General features: G+C 36.5%; 1 protein-coding gene across 1 annotated transcript in view; it reads right to left on the bottom strand.

The window, feature by feature from the left end:
* Positions 1–9,667: 9,667 nt before the first annotated feature.
* The window catches only part of GLRB (glycine receptor beta), a 50,217-nt gene continuing 41,683 nt past the window's right edge, over positions 9,668–18,201 (bottom strand). Inside the window, exon 9 of the mRNA XM_026088251.1 lies at positions 9,668–10,521. Coding sequence (XP_025944036.1) covers positions 10,225–10,521 — 297 coding nt within the window. The 3' untranslated portion in view covers positions 9,668–10,224. The remainder of the gene's footprint in view (positions 10,522–18,201) is intronic.

Raw genomic sequence — 18,201 nt, 5'->3', positions numbered from 1 at the left:
ATGATGAAGGTATATTCTGCATTCTGGCAAGAACAGTGCTCAACTTTCAGTTATCCTGGAGAAGGTAGTAAGCTATCTATGATTAAGACAAAAGTATGAAACTTTTACTTTTAATTTCCTATATAGAAACCAGCCCCCAAACTATCAATAGGCTGTTTGGAAAACAGATGATTATATCTGCACCAGTATTGGATTATTGTCCTATAAATGAAAGATTATCGTCCTATAAATAAAAGATTGTATCACCTAATGTGAGCTTCCTACCTCAAAGATTTAGCTAACAAACCCCAGGTAACATATCTGTACTTTTTTAGTATCACTTTTTTTAGGGTAATTCATTTACTAATAATGAACTCAGTAATATACTGATTAATTATGAGATAGCATTGCTAATATTAACATTCTATTAAAATATTAGATAACTTACGGCTATTTTCCTTTTAAAATGAGTGCTTATTGATTCCATTCTATGTGACAACACTTGTTCCAAACTTGCAATTGAAGGACTTACTCCAGCATGTGATTTAATATCCAATGGCATGCATAACTAACTCTATGCCATAGACTCTACATTTCATGGCAGAGAATGATTTATTTTATAGGGAACTGAAAAAATGAATGCACTGTATGATATTGATGTATATTGAAAATATATGCCAAACAATAATAATAATAATAATGAAAGAAGGTGAAAATACTGGTAAGTTAGTAAATCCTGACAAGCTATGTTTTCATGAAGGCTTAGTCCTAAACATGCCATTTTATTAAATATGAATATTTACACATATGCACATTAAATTACAAATAAATGTATCATTGTAAAAGATATAACATTTCCCTTAGTTATTTTGAAAATTCCTTTGCAGAATTTGGATCAGATGAAGGAACTGCTCAGTTATTTTAAGAATTCTATTTAGAGATCATAAAGGAGTAATATCAAAGGAAAGAAGGTATAAATACAACGGGTTCAATTCTCCTCTGAAAGTAAATCAGAAACAACTGTACTACAAAACCAGTGTAAATGAGGGGGAATATCAGGTATTTGAAATCAGAGCCAGACTACTTCTAGAAATGTTAAGGTTGCGGGAAGACAAATATGGACATCACTACTGTATATCCCTGAAWCTACTATTGCTAATGACTGAAATAATTATAATTGTGTGCCTTGTAGGCACGGAGTGCCTTAAGGCAGTGTATGATATACMGCAACAGATTATTTTCATTCCAGTCTTGCCCAATCTAAAGAAAAGAGGCCTAGCTCAAAGGAAGGTAGCATCGTTCTCATCCTCCTGTGATGCAGAGGAGCAGAAGAAAATAGAAGAAATATCTTGGCAAACTTGCACAAAAAATCTGGGGAAGAGACACCCGGGTTTCTAATTACCAGATACTGACCATCACTTCTTACTTATGATGTTCAAACTTATGCTGAGTACGAAGCCCATGCCTTCAATCATGCACCATGCATTAGGCAGCTAACAGCAATCATGCCATTGCTTGATCAGAGAAGAAATCATTTCATCCATTGAATTCTTACAGCATGAACTGGTAGAAAAAACACATTGCTGGAAACCACGGTAGTAAGGCAAAGACATGAGGCCACTGTGGGCTAGACTATCTGTTCTTTTCTAAAAAGCTGTATTTTTCTTCAGCTGAGAAATGAAAACTGTTGAAAGATTCAATGTTCTCCTGTGTTTTAAGGATGGAAGCTCCTTTCTGCCAAAATAATTTATTCCAATTGTCAACGCTCATCAGATTCTCAGTGTGAGTCCTGCATAAATGGATTTCTTCCTGACTGTTTCATTTGCACACTCCATGAATTTTTTTCCACCTATTTAATTTCATCAAGACTTTCTTCATGGAGACTAGTAAACCTGCTGCAAGAACACTGTAATGTAAAAGATACCATCTCTTCCTGATATTCCTTTGGAAAAAACAAGGTAAATCATAACATGTTTTAATAACTCATATACTTAGAAAAATTCCCAACTCAAAATGTTGTTCCTGAAATGGGAACAATATGGAAGCGCATGATAAAGCAATAAAGCATGGTTATGGGTAGCAGATGAGATAAAGTACTGCCAACTTGGATATGCATTTTCTGTTTAAAACGTCCCAGGGTGAAATTCATAACATTCAGTATTCTACAGTAGTGATATAAAATACTCCCATGAAACTGCAGTGTCTGGGAATATTACTATGGTATTGTTGTTGTTATTTTTCTAAATAAAGTGCCTCTGTATTGCAAAGAAGTGTCAAGTGGAGACTGTGAAAAACACATTACTGCTTAGACACAGGGTTTGGGAACTCCAGCTGTATTTTCCTTTGTATTTTTTTAATATTTCCTTTGTAGCTGTATTTTAGTTTGTATTGAATACAACCATATAGGGCAGGTACATAACAAGAATTTGTACATACTTCTGTTTGGCAGCAATAATGATTTAGGCAGCAGTAGATCCATCAAAGCTTTCCTGGCTTGTGACACCCTAAGAAGGGAAGAGCTTTAAGTCAAGAGAAAATAAGCAGGAAGTTTTTCAGCTGTGGTGAGCCAATGGAATCCTCTCCTGATGTTTTTGACAGCTGTAATATATGTTGGTTTATTCATTTAAGTAATGTATTTATTTAATGAATGTTCATCTCAGTGAAACAGCCAACTAGAAAACATGAAGAACTAATAAACTAAATAAAAATATGGAAATAAATAATAAATTTCTATTTGTTAATTGTTAAACACAAAAATAAATAAATAAATAAACAAATAATAAATTAGTAATAAATTAATAAAACAATGACTTAATAAATAAACTAAAGTTTAATTCCATGAAGCAGATCATAGCTCGCAATGGATAATGCATATTACTTGTATTAGCTTGAAAGCATAAGATTATTTTTGTACTAGCTTGATCCTGAAGCAGATCCACAAGGGGAATGGAAGCAGAGTTGCTTCAGAAACTGGCACAATCAGACAGATATTTTAAAAAGCCTTGTAGCATTTTTCACCCCCCAGAATGGGCTGAGGCGAAACAGGATTTGTCAGAAGCAGGAACAGGTAGCAAGGTAGGCTTTGTCAAAAGCAAAAACAGATGTCAGTGTGGTATTGGTCAAAAGCATTAGTCTTTACAGTCAGTTCCTGTCAGTGTTATGTCTTTGAAATAGCCAGTCTTCAAATTAATGTTTTCCAGTGAGCTGGCCTTTGGGAGTCAAAGAAACAAACAAATTAATCTGCAAGAACAAGCCTGCCTGGGATACTGATAAATCTGTTATGACAATGTAAGGCTTATTAAACACTCAGAAATATATTTCTCCAGCCTCTGGGTCAAACGTAAACTTAGAGGTTAATAGAGAAAATCAACATTTTACAAAATGTCACATGAACTACTTGTTTCTTCATACTCTGCTTTCAACAAAAAAATCATTATTCAATACATTTAGCTTGAAAATATAATACATGTAGTAGGTTTGTATCCACATAACACAAAATTCGGAGTTGTAGGGACATAACTAACAATGGGATAATGTAGCTGCCATTAAAATATGAGAAACCAAGAGAGTCCCAACTCTTCTCACATATTACTGTTCATCTGTACTTGAACATCAGAACTGACGTTTGTTCATGAACTCTATCAGTTTCACACACACAAAATTTCCTCTGACTATACCAGATGAAAGGTAGGAGAGCTGAAGCGTATTGTTGAGGAAATAACTCAGTCTTGATAAAAGGAGTGCTCTGTAGAACAGAAAAGCTAAACAGTGCTGTTGATTATCATGATGCATGCTGCAGAGAAGGAAGGTGGAAACACAGGGGCTGCCTTCACACAGCTTTTCTTCTGAGCAGCAGTAGCAGTTTCAGCAGGGATTTTTCTTCCAAATTCTGGCATTAGAGAAGGATTCCTCCGAGTTGAAAAGTTCTTGCTGGGGGCAGTGGTACAACTTGACCTGCTATACTAAGGAAGGTTTCTTGGGTGCAGAAAACAAGTGAAAAATGAGTCCCTCTGTGGATGTTTGTAGAGAGAGACCAACATATACAGGTGCATATGAACAAACGTTATCTAATGCCACAGCCCGAAGAACAGATCAAGTGGCAAAGAGTTATACCAAAACCTTATTGTCTCTACTCCACAATTGTTGTATTTGTTCTTGTCAAAGCATGTCATATGGCTTAAGCAATTGCCCAGGGGGACAGCAACTCTTAGTAAACCACACTGTCTTATTAGCTGTTTTCTGTCACTGCAAAGCATACTTTCAGGCAGGAAGGGGAGAGGAAGGTCTTTAACATTCTAGTAATAAAAGACATGCATTTTATATACCTGCTGTTTCTGTGTGATAGTTAGTAAATGGTGCAAAGCAAACTATCTCAATACTATCTCAATACTTCAAAGAAGATTTGACTAACCAGCCTGAAGCACCTTCAGATATCTTCCTTGTTTTGAGGGAGTCAGTCACTGCCATTCTCCATAATTCTGAATAGGTTTTAGAAACACTATTCTGAAAAACAATTAGGGTGCCCAGAAACCATGGTTGACCTCCATGAACAACCTAGAAGCCAAAAAAGACTGTTATAGTCTAAGTCTCATTAATCATTTAAATGGTTATGATCCAGTATTCACTATTACAGTTAGGGACTTTAAAAAGAATGGCTCTTTTAATGTGTAAGAGGGATGGTCTTTACATCCTAGGCTCAGTTGGCAACCTGGTGCATGCTCAGATGGGTAAACCTAGCTCATTCTTTCATACTTGCACTAGTTCAAATAAGGAATTTCATTTTTGGAACTACAAGTAAACATTTTTGTCTGTACAAAATTAAATATACAGCAGAAATGCTGTATGACCTCAAGACACATAGAGAGAATATTTCACAGTGGCATCTTTCGCATCATCAGTGGGAAAAAATAATTCAATTCTAGCATACAATACGTCATATAGAGTACATCTGCCCTTCAGAGACGTGAGCTGATAACCACCCACATGAGCTAACTTTAAACCAACTGTTCGAGTAGAATAGCCACGGCAGCATAAAGCTTTGTGGGGGTTAACACCCAAGTATCTTTTTTAATTTCCTACGCAAGCGGGTAGGCTTCCCAGCCTGAGCTCACTGTTACCATGGCTACACTGCTAGCAGTCCCCAAGTCAGCTAGTTTGGCTAAGCCTGCATCAGCTGCAGACATTTTAGTGACTGCAGTGTGGACATATTCATAGCAATGAAGAATTTCCAAAAAGATTTCAAAATAGCCATGTTAGTTTTTCTAATGTCTGCTATTAGCACTGATGCAATGAGGACAGGTTCTGGTAGGTAGGCAAGTTTCGGAATTAAGTCCAAATGCCAGCAGCCCAGTTTGTGTTATATTTGATACAATAGTAAAGAAAAAAACTGCAACAATGGGAATTTTGTGTGTTTAAAATGGAATTTTGTTTCCTGTAAATTCCATTGTTTCACTTTAATTCAGGTATAGAATTTTCTACAAAAAGAATTAGGTTCTGTATCTTTCTGGCACTACAGAGGAGAATAATTTTTCTCTTTTGGGGGAATTCTTTATATTTATATAAAAAGAAGGTAACCACTATAGCATACTATTGTATAGTTAGCAAATTAAATTATAGACACAAACAAAACCATTGTCAATCTCTCTGTACCCAAATTTCTTTTTTTTTCAACATTCTCTTCTGTAATCCCAGAATCAGTATACCAAAGCATCAAGTAACAGTGTCCTATTATTCCTTTATCCACTATACACCATGTTTGTGTTCATTTCAGTACTAGGTTATCTCTGCAGCCTGAAAAATCATTTGACATAGCATTTATTCAGGTTTCACTCTCTTAGAAATAAATAATTTATAGTTATCTATTCTATAAATATCCTCAGCCCAAGTCATCTGCTAACTGTAATAGTAATTGTTTGAATTGAAGAAAAGACCAATGGTCTCAACTGTATTATAATGTCTCTTAATAATAACCTAGATAGCTATGACAGATTGCTTAAGTATGTTATTGTCTCTCTTCAGAGTGAAACATTTCCAAAGAAAGTAAAATAAATAGTAAGTGCATGTCCTTCTGAGTATACAGACAGATCAATTTTTGTGGGTCACCTCATTGAAACTACCCCAAAAGATGGTGTTAGTACCTTCTCTTTAACGGATAGTAGGCCATTGAAGAAGCTCTCTCTTTAGCCATACATTTCCTGTTACCAAGTCCAAATTAATTTGAAGACACTGAAGAAGTAAGACTTGTTTGCCCATGTTTCCAAGTGGTCAGTCTTCTCTAAGTTGCAGTTGCAAAAAATAAGCTCTCTTCCTTACTCCGAAGACAAACTGCTCACGTATATCATCTCAGCTAAAATTAACAACCTTAAATGAGACTGAAAAAAAAGAGGAGGTGCTAAATTACACTACAGAACTGCTCTTAAAACTGGGCATCAAATATGAGTCTAACAAGCACGAGAAAGTAAGGTGTGGCTTTACACTGCACACTGAGAATAAAAGAAAATACCCACACTCTACACTTCACACATCCAAACAGGGAATTAACACAGAGCACCTGATATACTCTAAGTCACATCTTTACTTATTATATAACTTGTATTTGTGGATGCAGTTAAACAATGAATTAATTCACCTCCATGGTAATTCCTGATGAAGTGTTTGAATGTGTTCTAGGATCCTGAAATAGAAAAATACTTAAAAGATCATAACACTTTGAAGGAAAAAAATGAACCATTTAGAACCTCCCTCAAGGAGATGTATTTTATGGGCTCTACAAAAAGGTGGTTGTACCAGGTAGCCCAGTGAGAAAAACCCTTTTCCTTTCTGCAAATGCTTAAGAACCAAGATACTGAAGTCTATATTAAGGACAGAAGAGAAATTTTAACTCTTACCAATAAACAGGAGAACGAAATGTCAGCTGAAACACAGATGGTCCCTTCCTTAGAAACAGATTTTGCTATCATGCAGTTTGTGCAGAAATCATGATTAGTTAATCTAATTACTAATATGTTCTTTTTAGGTCTTGTTTTTACTATTACTTGAATGTCTTAATTTCAACAATTTTAAATCCATACTTCAAGTTGCTAGAGTTGCCCATTTATTTTATGCGTTGAACTTATTAATATTGTTTTGCTTCACAATATCACTATAAAATAACATCCTACACTGCCTATACAGTTTTACATTTGCACCTCATTCCAGAAATGTCAATAGACAGAATTTTACAACTAGAGGGTGCTGAAGGACCATAATTTGATATGATGATATGCAAAACTCTCAATGATCTTTAGTGGAAAGAAGAAAAATAAATCAATTACTACTGCTCAGTAGAACAAGTTAATATATTCAGAGGTAATACAAATATTGCAATATTTGCTTGTCTAAGTGAAAAAAATTATTAATACTTTACAGCCAATACTATGTTTTATTTTAAATTTTATTTGTTTCAAATTTGCTGTTAAACTTTGTTTCTGTCCTTAGTTTTGTATTATAATGAAGGAAAAGCATTTATCTTAATAGAACACATTCCTTTTGCTTCCTTTTGTGTGAGTTGGAAAGCAATTATGATGTATTATTGATTAAATGTTTTATGATAAACACAAAGCCATCAAGTAAGTGCAGGAAAGCAAGAAGGAACAGACATTAATTTAACAATATAATCTATAATTGAGATTATACAGATAAAATGTGGACATTAATTACAGATAAATCATCTTATAAGAGTTCTAACAAGCAAATCATATTCCAAAAGTCATAAAATTTCCAACACAAGGTAATTATTTTCTTGTCCTCTAATACCATAAGAAAAAATACAAGTATGAGAATAAATAATGTCTATAAATATAGCACTCTGATTGTATGTAAAAAGTTATGCCTCCCTTACTTCCTCTCTTTGAATTATCCTTATTGCTTCTTAGAGTCTCTAACAGTTCCCCCAATACCTTCAATAGAAAAAAATACTGAAACTTTGAACTAGACCTTAATGGTATTAGCTTTTGCCCCCAGCAACCTTTTCAGTTCAACACAGTTCAGTAGCAACTGGGATCTCCTCCAATCAGAAAGAAATCCAAAGGCTAAACTGTAACTGCCTAGTGAAGCAGTACCCTGAAATGTCCATGAGTAAATGGCAAGGAAGTGGGCTGAAAATGAGTTAACCATATTGTAAACAATAGCTCTTTTCAATCCAGATATGACTTGCTGCTTCTATAATCAGGAATTAGAGGCATCTGTAGGAATTTGTATCAAGAGTTATCAAAAATATTAGGCCAATAACTATAGAGAACCTCAAACATGGCAAGCCAACTATGATTTTTAAGTGGTAGTAGACCTGAAATACAGTCTTTGCACAGATTTCATCTAAAACCAGTATTCAGCTGTTGATCACAAAGTGGCAATGGTTAATAAAAACCGTGTGCATGCAGATCTGTCAAATGCCCAGTGAATCCAGCGTGACTTGTTTTGTCCTTTTTATTCAGACTTTTGAGCTTCTGATTGTGCACGCTCACCGCATATGGCCAATGTTCACATGGCAGACAGCAACATAGAAGTGATATGATAGTCCACTTGTGGTGGGCACTTGCTCAGCACATCCCCTGTGAGCTAGAAATGCAGCACAACAGAAGTGATTTTACATGTTCTTACCTTAGAGACTGTTTCAGTTATTCAGCTCAGTTCCTTCCTCTCTTATGAGGAGACAATAGTTCCTATTTCCTTCTGTGAGTTTCCAAGTTAGCAAAAACTGTCTTATTTTAATATTTCAACCAAATGTTATGCCCTAATTCTACAAGTAGAAAAATGTGTCTCTACAGTACGTTCACAAGGGCTGAGGCATAGCCCCTGTGTGTTCCTGGAGAATATACACAACTTGGACACCATACATACAAGAAGCTTTCATTTTACTGTTTCACCTCATGACTTAGTATCACAAAGGGGCGTATCCTAGCATCCACTAGAGACCACAAGTACTGATTCCTGTCCTACACACACTAGGGAATTTCTATGGTCCTAATGGCATGTGATTTCCTCTGGAAAACAGATAGCAGTCTCTCAGAACTGCTTAATGCTTAGGACCTTATTTTCCAAAAAGTGGCAACCAAATAATTGAGTTGGTGAGGGGAGCTATTATTAACACCTCTCTGGTATATGGACAAGGATTCTTTACATATTTAAGAGCCTCAGCCCCTCAGACCCTTCAACAGTTCTTCCCTTCTACTAGTGGTGTGAGCTTGGTCATCTGTGCTACAATAGGCAAACAGAAAAGTATAACTGGTGATAAAGATGTGCTTTAACCATGGGAACAACTGGTTTCTTTAAACTGAGGACTTTTAAGCTTCAAGGGGATAAACAAAACAAAATGAGTAAGACATACCAAATTCAACAGGAAAGAAATTGTGACTTATATACTGCAGGCTTGCAAGATGCTAAAGAAGATAAGCCAGAGGACAGAGTCATGTAAAAATATATAATATATCCTGATCCTTAACTGTGTCTTGTGATGTTTCTCCAAAAATTTTTCTTTAGTCTATAAAGTGGCCTGTTTGTTTTTGACATGTTATGTCTAGCTTGTGCCTAAGGAAACAGCAAATAAAAATTTGGCCCAATATTTTATTATCAGCATATTCTCACACACTTCTGAAGTGTGCTTGCTGGATGGATATGATTGAACATTTCTAAATAAGCTGATTTTACAAAATTAGTAATTCTCTGATCTTTATTTTTCCACATAGACAAGATCAGCTTATTCAATACTGTCCTCACTTACAAAGTCTAAATCATATGAATTACAACTTTTTTTTTCTCTTCAACAGTGCCATCTAAAATTATATAGGAACAGTATGTTTTTTCTCTGAAAGTTATCAGAAAAGCTGTTAAATACTACATATACTAGATACTGATTTTAATAATACTCAACGTGCACATCAGTTTCATTGTCAGAAACACTTTAAATCTCTGTAGGTTACTAATAACTGAAGAGAGTTATTCAGCTTCATAATGTAGTATGTTATCCTTCATATATTCCTAAAGCAGGATGTATGCTGTACATTTATATACAACACTGGTTGGAGCACAGACATTGCATTGTCATGCTTTCATTCAAATTTCAGATGCCATATTTTCAGTACCATCACATGGCATCAAAATGCAACATATTGCTTTGCAAATGCAAATAATTTCACACAGTGGCCTTCATGACTGAGAGGGGGTAATGAGATGGGATATATTTTACACATATGAAAAAAGAAGGATTTATCATAAATATATGGACCAGTATATGACATTGAAGAACAAGAAGCAAAAAGGAAACAGTGCTCTTGCATAAAGATCAATTCGCTTTGCTGCTGATGGAATGACAGGCTTGGGAGGAGGAGGCTTCTTGTTGTTCTTGGCTTGAGATTTCCCGAGCCCATTGTTGACTTCAATGGGCTTCCCATAACAGTCATAATTTGATAATTCAAAATCTCTTGGCAAGCTTCCAACAATGCTGAAATCATTGGATCTCAGATCAGATTTCGAAGTGCAAACTTTTTTGCATCTGGTCTCACCAACCTATGAAATAAAGAGTGAGGGGAATCATGATCTACTCACCATATTCCATCCACAAACAATGCAGCTGCTAGAGAACACCATGAACAAACATATAGGAAATTACTTGCTGATAGGGATTCACTACCTCAGCTTAATTTGCTGAATGGTTGCATTATGAAGTACTTAAGGATGATCAGTCAATCATATAAACTAATCTAAACATTCATAATTGTGTAGTTTTTCATGCACAGGGTACCTTATGCTGTGCAACCTGCTATAGTTAGACTCCTCCATTTTAAGACAATACGAGGGAGAAAATATATTTGCAGAATCTATTTCCAAAAATGTTTTCTATGTTGATGAATACTGCAAGACAGATACTATTCAATACTTACATTTTTCTGAGGCCTGGAAGCTCCAGTCAGAATTAACCCAAAAATTCAGTGTTTGGTCCAACAAATGAAGTTGGAACTACATATTAGTTYTATGTATTAGCCAGCTCAAGATCATAAATCCCATCTTAAATTATCACCTTGCATGGCGAGAAGGCACCTTCTTTGTATCTACAGTCCTTGATGCCTCTCTAAAGAGAGCTAACAAAGATGCTACACCATTCTCAGAGCCTCCCACTGGTACTCTGGAGAATTATATAACTGGGAAATATAAACTGAGCAACTGAACATCTGTCTTTCTTACAGCTCGGTCAAACTTTCTCCAGTGCTCTCGGAGTTAAGGAATAACCCCAGGTGAATTACTTCCTTTTTCAGACCAGACTGTCTTGCTGGCACACACAATGAACATTTAAAAGAAAAAAGATATTTGGTATACTTCAGACTGAAGTGTTTTGAAAAAAAATGTTCCTACATTCCCTTCTTTGGGTTTTAGAAAGTTTTTATTTCAGGTGCAACAAATCTCTAAGAGGATGACTCCACATTGTTTAGGGAGCTTGAAGGGATTTGGAGATTACTTACAAGGCACCAGTAATAGTAACTGTGCTTTGTGACTTTGGTAAATCTCTCCCAATGTTTCATTTCATTTGGACTACATAGAAGGACAGGGAAAAAAAAGAAGAAAAAAAAAGAGAGAGAAAACAGAAAAAGAAAGAGAAAACAGGTTATGAAACATAATTGCATTTTTAACAATGCCATTTGTTCACCAGTATAACCTGAAAGTTAGTTGAAAAAATGCTGGTTAACAAATCTGCATATACATGCTGACAAATACCATTAAGTTTAGCCCAGGGCTTCCTGGAGTCACCAATCCACTGAAACTTGGTTCTTCCAAAAGTTCCCCTGTTCTTTGTTCCCAATAGCCTCTCAACCACAATGCCTTCAGGCATTTTACTTTCACAGCTCTCCAGCTCTGTTTTTCTGCAGTTCTAGGTTGATGGTTCACGATATTTGCATCATCACATATTGTAACTAATTAAAATAATTATGGTGAAATATAGTACCAGACTTATGGATGTATCAAAAATATTCTGGAGCATATTTTTAGCTTTTCTCTGACAATTAACAAGATATCCTGGACAAAAAGAACTGTGGTAGAAATCAAAATTATGACTGGGGCTTTTACTTCCATTACCGATAATGGTGATTCTGCTGTAATACGAAAGAGAAGCATGGCTATATTCCCTCAGCCAAGAGTGATTACAGCTCCTCAGGTTTGTCAGACTTCAATTTCTCAGGAAAACAGTAAATTTACACTAGAACTGAGGTGCAAGATACTCAACAATGCCAAGATTATAGGTTAAATAAGAAAAAAAATAGGTGTTCCATGACTGTAAGGCAAAACTACATACATAAAGTTTCTGCAGTTGTTTCCCAACTATCAGAGAGATGACATCCGGGAACAGCGTTCAATAGGAGTAGCAGGGACAAACTGTCTAATTAAAGTGGTGGCTGAGGCATTTATGAACATGATTATGTGATACTATATGATGTGGTTGCTGGGGATTAGACTTAGTGATTTGAGAGGTTCCTTCCAACCTTAGCCCTGTGTAATTAAGATGTGAAGCATAGCCTTGTGTAACAGAAGGGTAACGTGCAGGACTTTGGTGCAAGTTAAGTAAAGAGTCACAAGAATATTACTCTTCATTACTTATTTATCAAATTCCTAATTTTTTCCACCTCAAAACTAGTAAGATTTAATAGGCCTATTATAAGAAATAGCAAAGAAACAAAGCGAAAAAATGTAAATTAAATGTGGTTTATCTGCTTTTTATTAATCCTGGTAAGCTTGGTTTGTGCTAGAAACATAACAATATTCCTGACACCTATCAACAGCTACAAGGACAATTCTGTGGAAAATTAAATGATATCACAGGACTTGATTTTAGAGCAATACGCTGATGACTTGTAAAGAGAGTAAAGCATTGTTAAAGGCTTTTCACACCTCTCATATCACTTCTACTTTATTGTGACATACAACTTGGCCATCGAAAATACTTCATATCATTTGCTTTATCCTGCCTCAGCATCATCCAACAGTGACCCATGGGCCAAATGCTTCCATCGGATCTATTGCTTTTTCCCTGGAGGGGATGGGGAGCAGCTGTTTGGGAAGTGAATGTTGTTCGAATAGCGAACCGCCTCCCCTTGTCCTAGATACAACCTGTCACAGGGAGCCAGGCAGCTGCTCCTGTTCCCACCAGTATGGAGGATGGTGATGGGGGAGGCTGAGAAGAGCACAGAAAGGCAATATGGCTCTCGGGGCTTGTCCCAAAACACAGATCTAGTTCCACTTTCTTCCAGGACTGGGCCACCTTGCCTAGGCTTTATATGTCAGATAGGATACCTGCTTTTTGATTAAAAGTTCAAAAATACCTGAAAATGACTCCAAGAAGCAAGAAGGTCCATTGTGATCATCCATTCTTACCTTTTACATAATTGAGGCTGTCAGATTTTCATTGCCAACCCAAACTCAGCACCTGCCCTTTCCATGGACCTTGTGCTCCAGAGCTGTGGTGCACATACCACAGGCATGCTGTGCACCACATCAAGGCCATACCCGGCTCAGTTTGGAACTGGCTTCCCAAACCCTGGCCATGGCCTGTGCAGAGGCAATTAGGACATCACTCTGCAGAGGCAGAATGGGCCCTTGCTCCCAGATCACTTAAATGCTGCAAACACCCAGGCAAAGTGGGCAGCTTGCGACTAAGCACAGGAACTGGTGCTCCTGGCTTTAGTGTTTCACTGAAATATGAAAAAAATCAGACTGGCTTTATTTCTGAATTGGAATCTTGAGGCAGGGAGTACATGGCAGGGTAGAAAGGAGCACAGGTATATGAGAAAGGGCATGCATGAAAGCCTTCATCTATAGAATCAGGGAATGTGTTAGGAGAGTGAGGAAAGAGAAGAAAGAAGTACTACAGGTGCACTTGAACTGGCACTGTGGCAGAACTTCCTATCGCTGCCTCTGCTGCTTTTGGCGGTCCTCATAACTGCCACCATTGCTGTCCAAATTGCTTATATTAGATTTTCCTTTAAAAATACCCAGATGGAGAATTTTCTCCATGACCTTGTTCACCACAAACATGTGTACCTTATTTCTAACCTGAATTTATCTGGCTTCATCTTTCATGGCTATACTTAGCTTGATTAACTGCTGGTACTTACAGACTATAACAAATCTAACCTTGATTTTGCATAATTTTGATGACCTAATCAGTCTGGTATATGAAGCCAAGTCAAATGTTCTTCAGAATGTCTTACCTCAACACCATTGCCGTTGTCAACCTGATTGATAATCTTTATAAAAATTATATTCAATTTGATTAAATCAATAAACATGCAGATCAGATTTAATTTCACTGACCCATTTAAATTTATTAGCTAACATGGGTTGAATTATGAATAATATTAATACTAATTAATAATTATAAATAATAATTACTATTCAGCCCCATGTTAGCTATTAAATATTTTCCCCAGACTGATGTCAGGCTTATAATTATTCATGTTATCCCATTTAGCCTTTAAAAGTACTAGCACAAAGTTAGCTCCTTGCAGTCTTTTGGAATTCTCCCAGTTTTAAAGCATTTATTTAAAAAATCAACATTAATGTTCCACAGCATTCATAGACCAACTCTTTAAAAAATCTTAGACTCAAGTTAAACTGACATCCTGTTTTTAAAACATCTAACTTTAATAGCTACTGTTTAACAACCTCATTAGCTACTGTCGATGAAAACTATTTCATCATTATCTGATCTGAATATATCTGGCTTTTTCCCACAGACCAGAATACTTGTCCAGCACTTTTGCTTTTACTGTTAATTCCTGACACTTACAACAGCTCTATCTAGTATTGGACCAACATCCTTGTTATTGATTATGTATTCTTGCTATACTAAAATAACTTCTTAATGCCCACATATATGTTAACCATAGATTCCTTCATGTCCTTTTGTTCTCCACACCTATTTCCTACATTTTCTAGATTTCAATTTATATTAATTGCTACCAACTTCTCCTTTTGCCAGTAAAAAGAAAAAGCAAATGCTCAAAGCTGAGTTGGTTTTCAGTCTTTGTATTTTTTTTTTTAATGAGTATAGCTTCCATTCTGGCCTGAAGCTTTTTTGAACATTCTTAAACAGCTCACCAGAATCATTCCTAAATTTTTTGTTTAAATTCTTCCTCCCAGATGAGTCAAAATAGTTTTCAGATTTTCAAAATACGTCCTTTCAAAGCACCATAATACTGCAACTTGACAACATTTGTTTTGTGCAGATAGAATACAGATCCCTTTCAACTGTTCATCCTGCGATAAATTCCTCTTTATCTGACAGGATGAAATGTAATATAAAATACCATTCTTCTGGATGCAGGAATTTTTGAGATCAGAAATGTATTGTCTATAATTTCTAGCAAAGTTTCAACCATGTTATAGCACAACCATGTTATAACAGCCTCTCAGCCTCAGCATGAGTCCCTCAGGCTAAAGCCCCTCTTTACTGTAATGCAGCATTCTCTGCCCCGCACAGCAAGTCTTCTCCACCATAAAATTATCTCTTCTGGAGCATCCAACCTGTTTTGCAGTGCAAATCTACCACCAGTTATCCCAGTTCTGTAAGAGTCTTCCATATAATATGAAGAAGTAGTTCTAATAGAATCTGTTCATTAATCTTTCTCGCACTTTTCCTGCAGAAATACTGATTTACTGAACTTTGCTCTTACCATAATGATAGACGTAAGGCTAATCAACAAAGTGATGATTGTACAGCATTAGTGACTACTCAGACTGACGATATTTTCTGGTGCAGTTCAGCAGGAATTTGGTATCACATTCCAAATATTATATCCCTTGCAAATTCTCAACACCTTTGCGGCATTCTCAACTGTAAAGTACCCCACAAATAATATATAGACACAAAATACCATAGAATTATAGAATAGTTCAGGTTGGAAGGGACCTCTGGAGATCATTTAGTCCAATTCCCCTGCTCAAAGCAGGGTCAACTAGCACAGGTTGCTCACGGCTTTTTTACAGTCACGTTCTGAAGGTATTTAAGGATGGATATGTGAGTCACTAGAGCAGAAAGTACCTACCCTGTACCTGAACTCCTGTCAGCAACTATTAAAATATACTTTAGTCTGTGTTTTTGTGTACAAGACAAAATGAAAACTGGTATCACTTGAGGGGAAAATACAATACAGGAAGATCAGGTCACCACAGTTCAGCACCAGTGGTCAGGTATATTATAAATCAATAGAGATGAACATAACACATATTAGGTTTCAGAGCTTGGAAGCAGCTCTGACAAGATGAGGCAAGCCCAATTTCTCTTAAAAAATAACTGCATTTACGGTTATTATCATCACTTGTATAGAACTATTCATCATCCGCCAGAGCCATTCTTTTAGCAAATGTTAGTTCAGTCATCAGCACCTTATCTGTGTGGGACAGTTCCTATAAATGGGCTTGATGAAAATGTGACTTTTCAAATTGAGGGGTGTTATAGTTAAGAGTGCAATCTCTCCTTGTAATCCTGCCACCGCTGACAGCAAAGACAAACTGATTCATCTCCAAAACATTTCCCTTTTAGCTTGTTTTTCTCCCTGCATGATGTTACATTGCTAGGAGACGCACTCAAACTCCTACTGAGGATTCCCAATAAAAAACAGTGCCAATGGTTACCACCAGGGTGCATAATTTTCTTCTCTGCTTAGAACAGCAGCTACTTGCAGTCACTATGAGCTAAAGGAGCCAAACAGTTCTTTTTAATGGCTTCTTGTCTGTAAATGCATAGTCATTACAGCTTCTAGCAAAAACAACAGAAGTGCTTATTTTGAATTTTCTCTTCTTTCTATAGATTCAGGGTGATTTTCTTTCAACAGATTCCTGGTGATTCTGGCAGACGTATCATTTGACTTTAATGAGACTAACATGTTGATGAACCTGTGGACTTAAAATGGCATTGACCTTTCAAGTTTGGGGTGGGGGGGGTGGAAGAAGCATCATAAAGCATGGACTCTTGGGTTTGATATATGCTGGCAACACACAGCTTTGATCTCAGCCAATACTCAGAATTTGCATCCATGCATCTATGCACCCATTCCATGCATCCATGGAAGGTTTTCTCTGTCTTTGACTGATTCTCAAACTTTGACTGATTCTCAAACTGTAAGCATTACAATACACACATATACATACACATACATATCTTGCCATCTTTACTATCACTATTGGTGACTATCAGTCATGATCACTGTGCCAAAAGTGCTTTCATTTGAGAATTTCCAGCTGGATGCTTGCAGGTTCTTTTACAAGGAAACACTTCTCCTCACCTTCAATTACAAAAGGCATCAAGCTTTTAGTTTTTAGGACTTACTGAAAAGTTTATCCCTTCATCCAATTTCTTGTGGTAAAAAGGGACAATAGCTGATTGTATTTTTAAGTATGGTTTTATTAGGAATTGTTGTTTAATAATATTAAAGATGCCAAGTCTCCAGACCAGACATCATTTTTCTCTTTCATAAATGGTCCGAGCAAATGAAAACAAGTTGTTCCATGAGGACTGGAAATAATGAAATCTGACTTCCTACATGCTTGTGAGCCCCACAAAAAACCACTTTGTAATCCTAGTTGACTCTAATCATCCCCATGCTTGTCACCTTCCCACCCCAACATTCAGCTATGCCCTCCATTGCTTTTGCCTTAGTATCAACCCCCATGTTTCAGGACTTAGTATATTCAGATTTCTGTATTCCTCTTGAGACAAAAGAATTAGAACAGTACCATAACAGCCCTCAAACATTTCTACGGGATGCACACTCACTTCAGGGATGGAATTCCAAATTGTCTTCTTTTTGTTCTGAAGTTATACATAGGTTCACTTAAGTCCACCGTCTTTCCTGATGTTTAGTATAATATTTGCCCTCTCCTCACACACAATCCTACGTGACCTCGATGAACAACACTGCCTGAAGTTCTGGAATAGCACTCTGGCTTCTTTTTATTTCCATATTCTTTATGCCTTCCAACATACAATTTTTTTCCATTACCTCTTTCTCTGATGTTTCCTCCCCTTACATTCTTGCCATATGACAAATGCATGCTTTAATTCACCATTACTAGTTCTGTGTGACTGTGATCCAAATTTTGTGGTGTGGGCCTCCTGGATGAGGAGTTGGAGCTACTGAATGATTAAAACATATTCTGACTGAGGAGTTTTGTATAGGATTCTTCAGGGTTAAGAGC

Source organism: Apteryx rowi, unplaced genomic scaffold (assembly GCF_003343035.1).
Source record: "Apteryx rowi isolate R43461 unplaced genomic scaffold, aptRow1 scaffold_76, whole genome shotgun sequence".
Taxonomy (NCBI): Eukaryota; Metazoa; Chordata; class Aves; order Apterygiformes; family Apterygidae; genus Apteryx; species Apteryx rowi.
The sequence above is the reverse complement of the archived record's forward strand: the minus strand, read 5'-3'. Positions and strand labels throughout refer to the sequence as shown.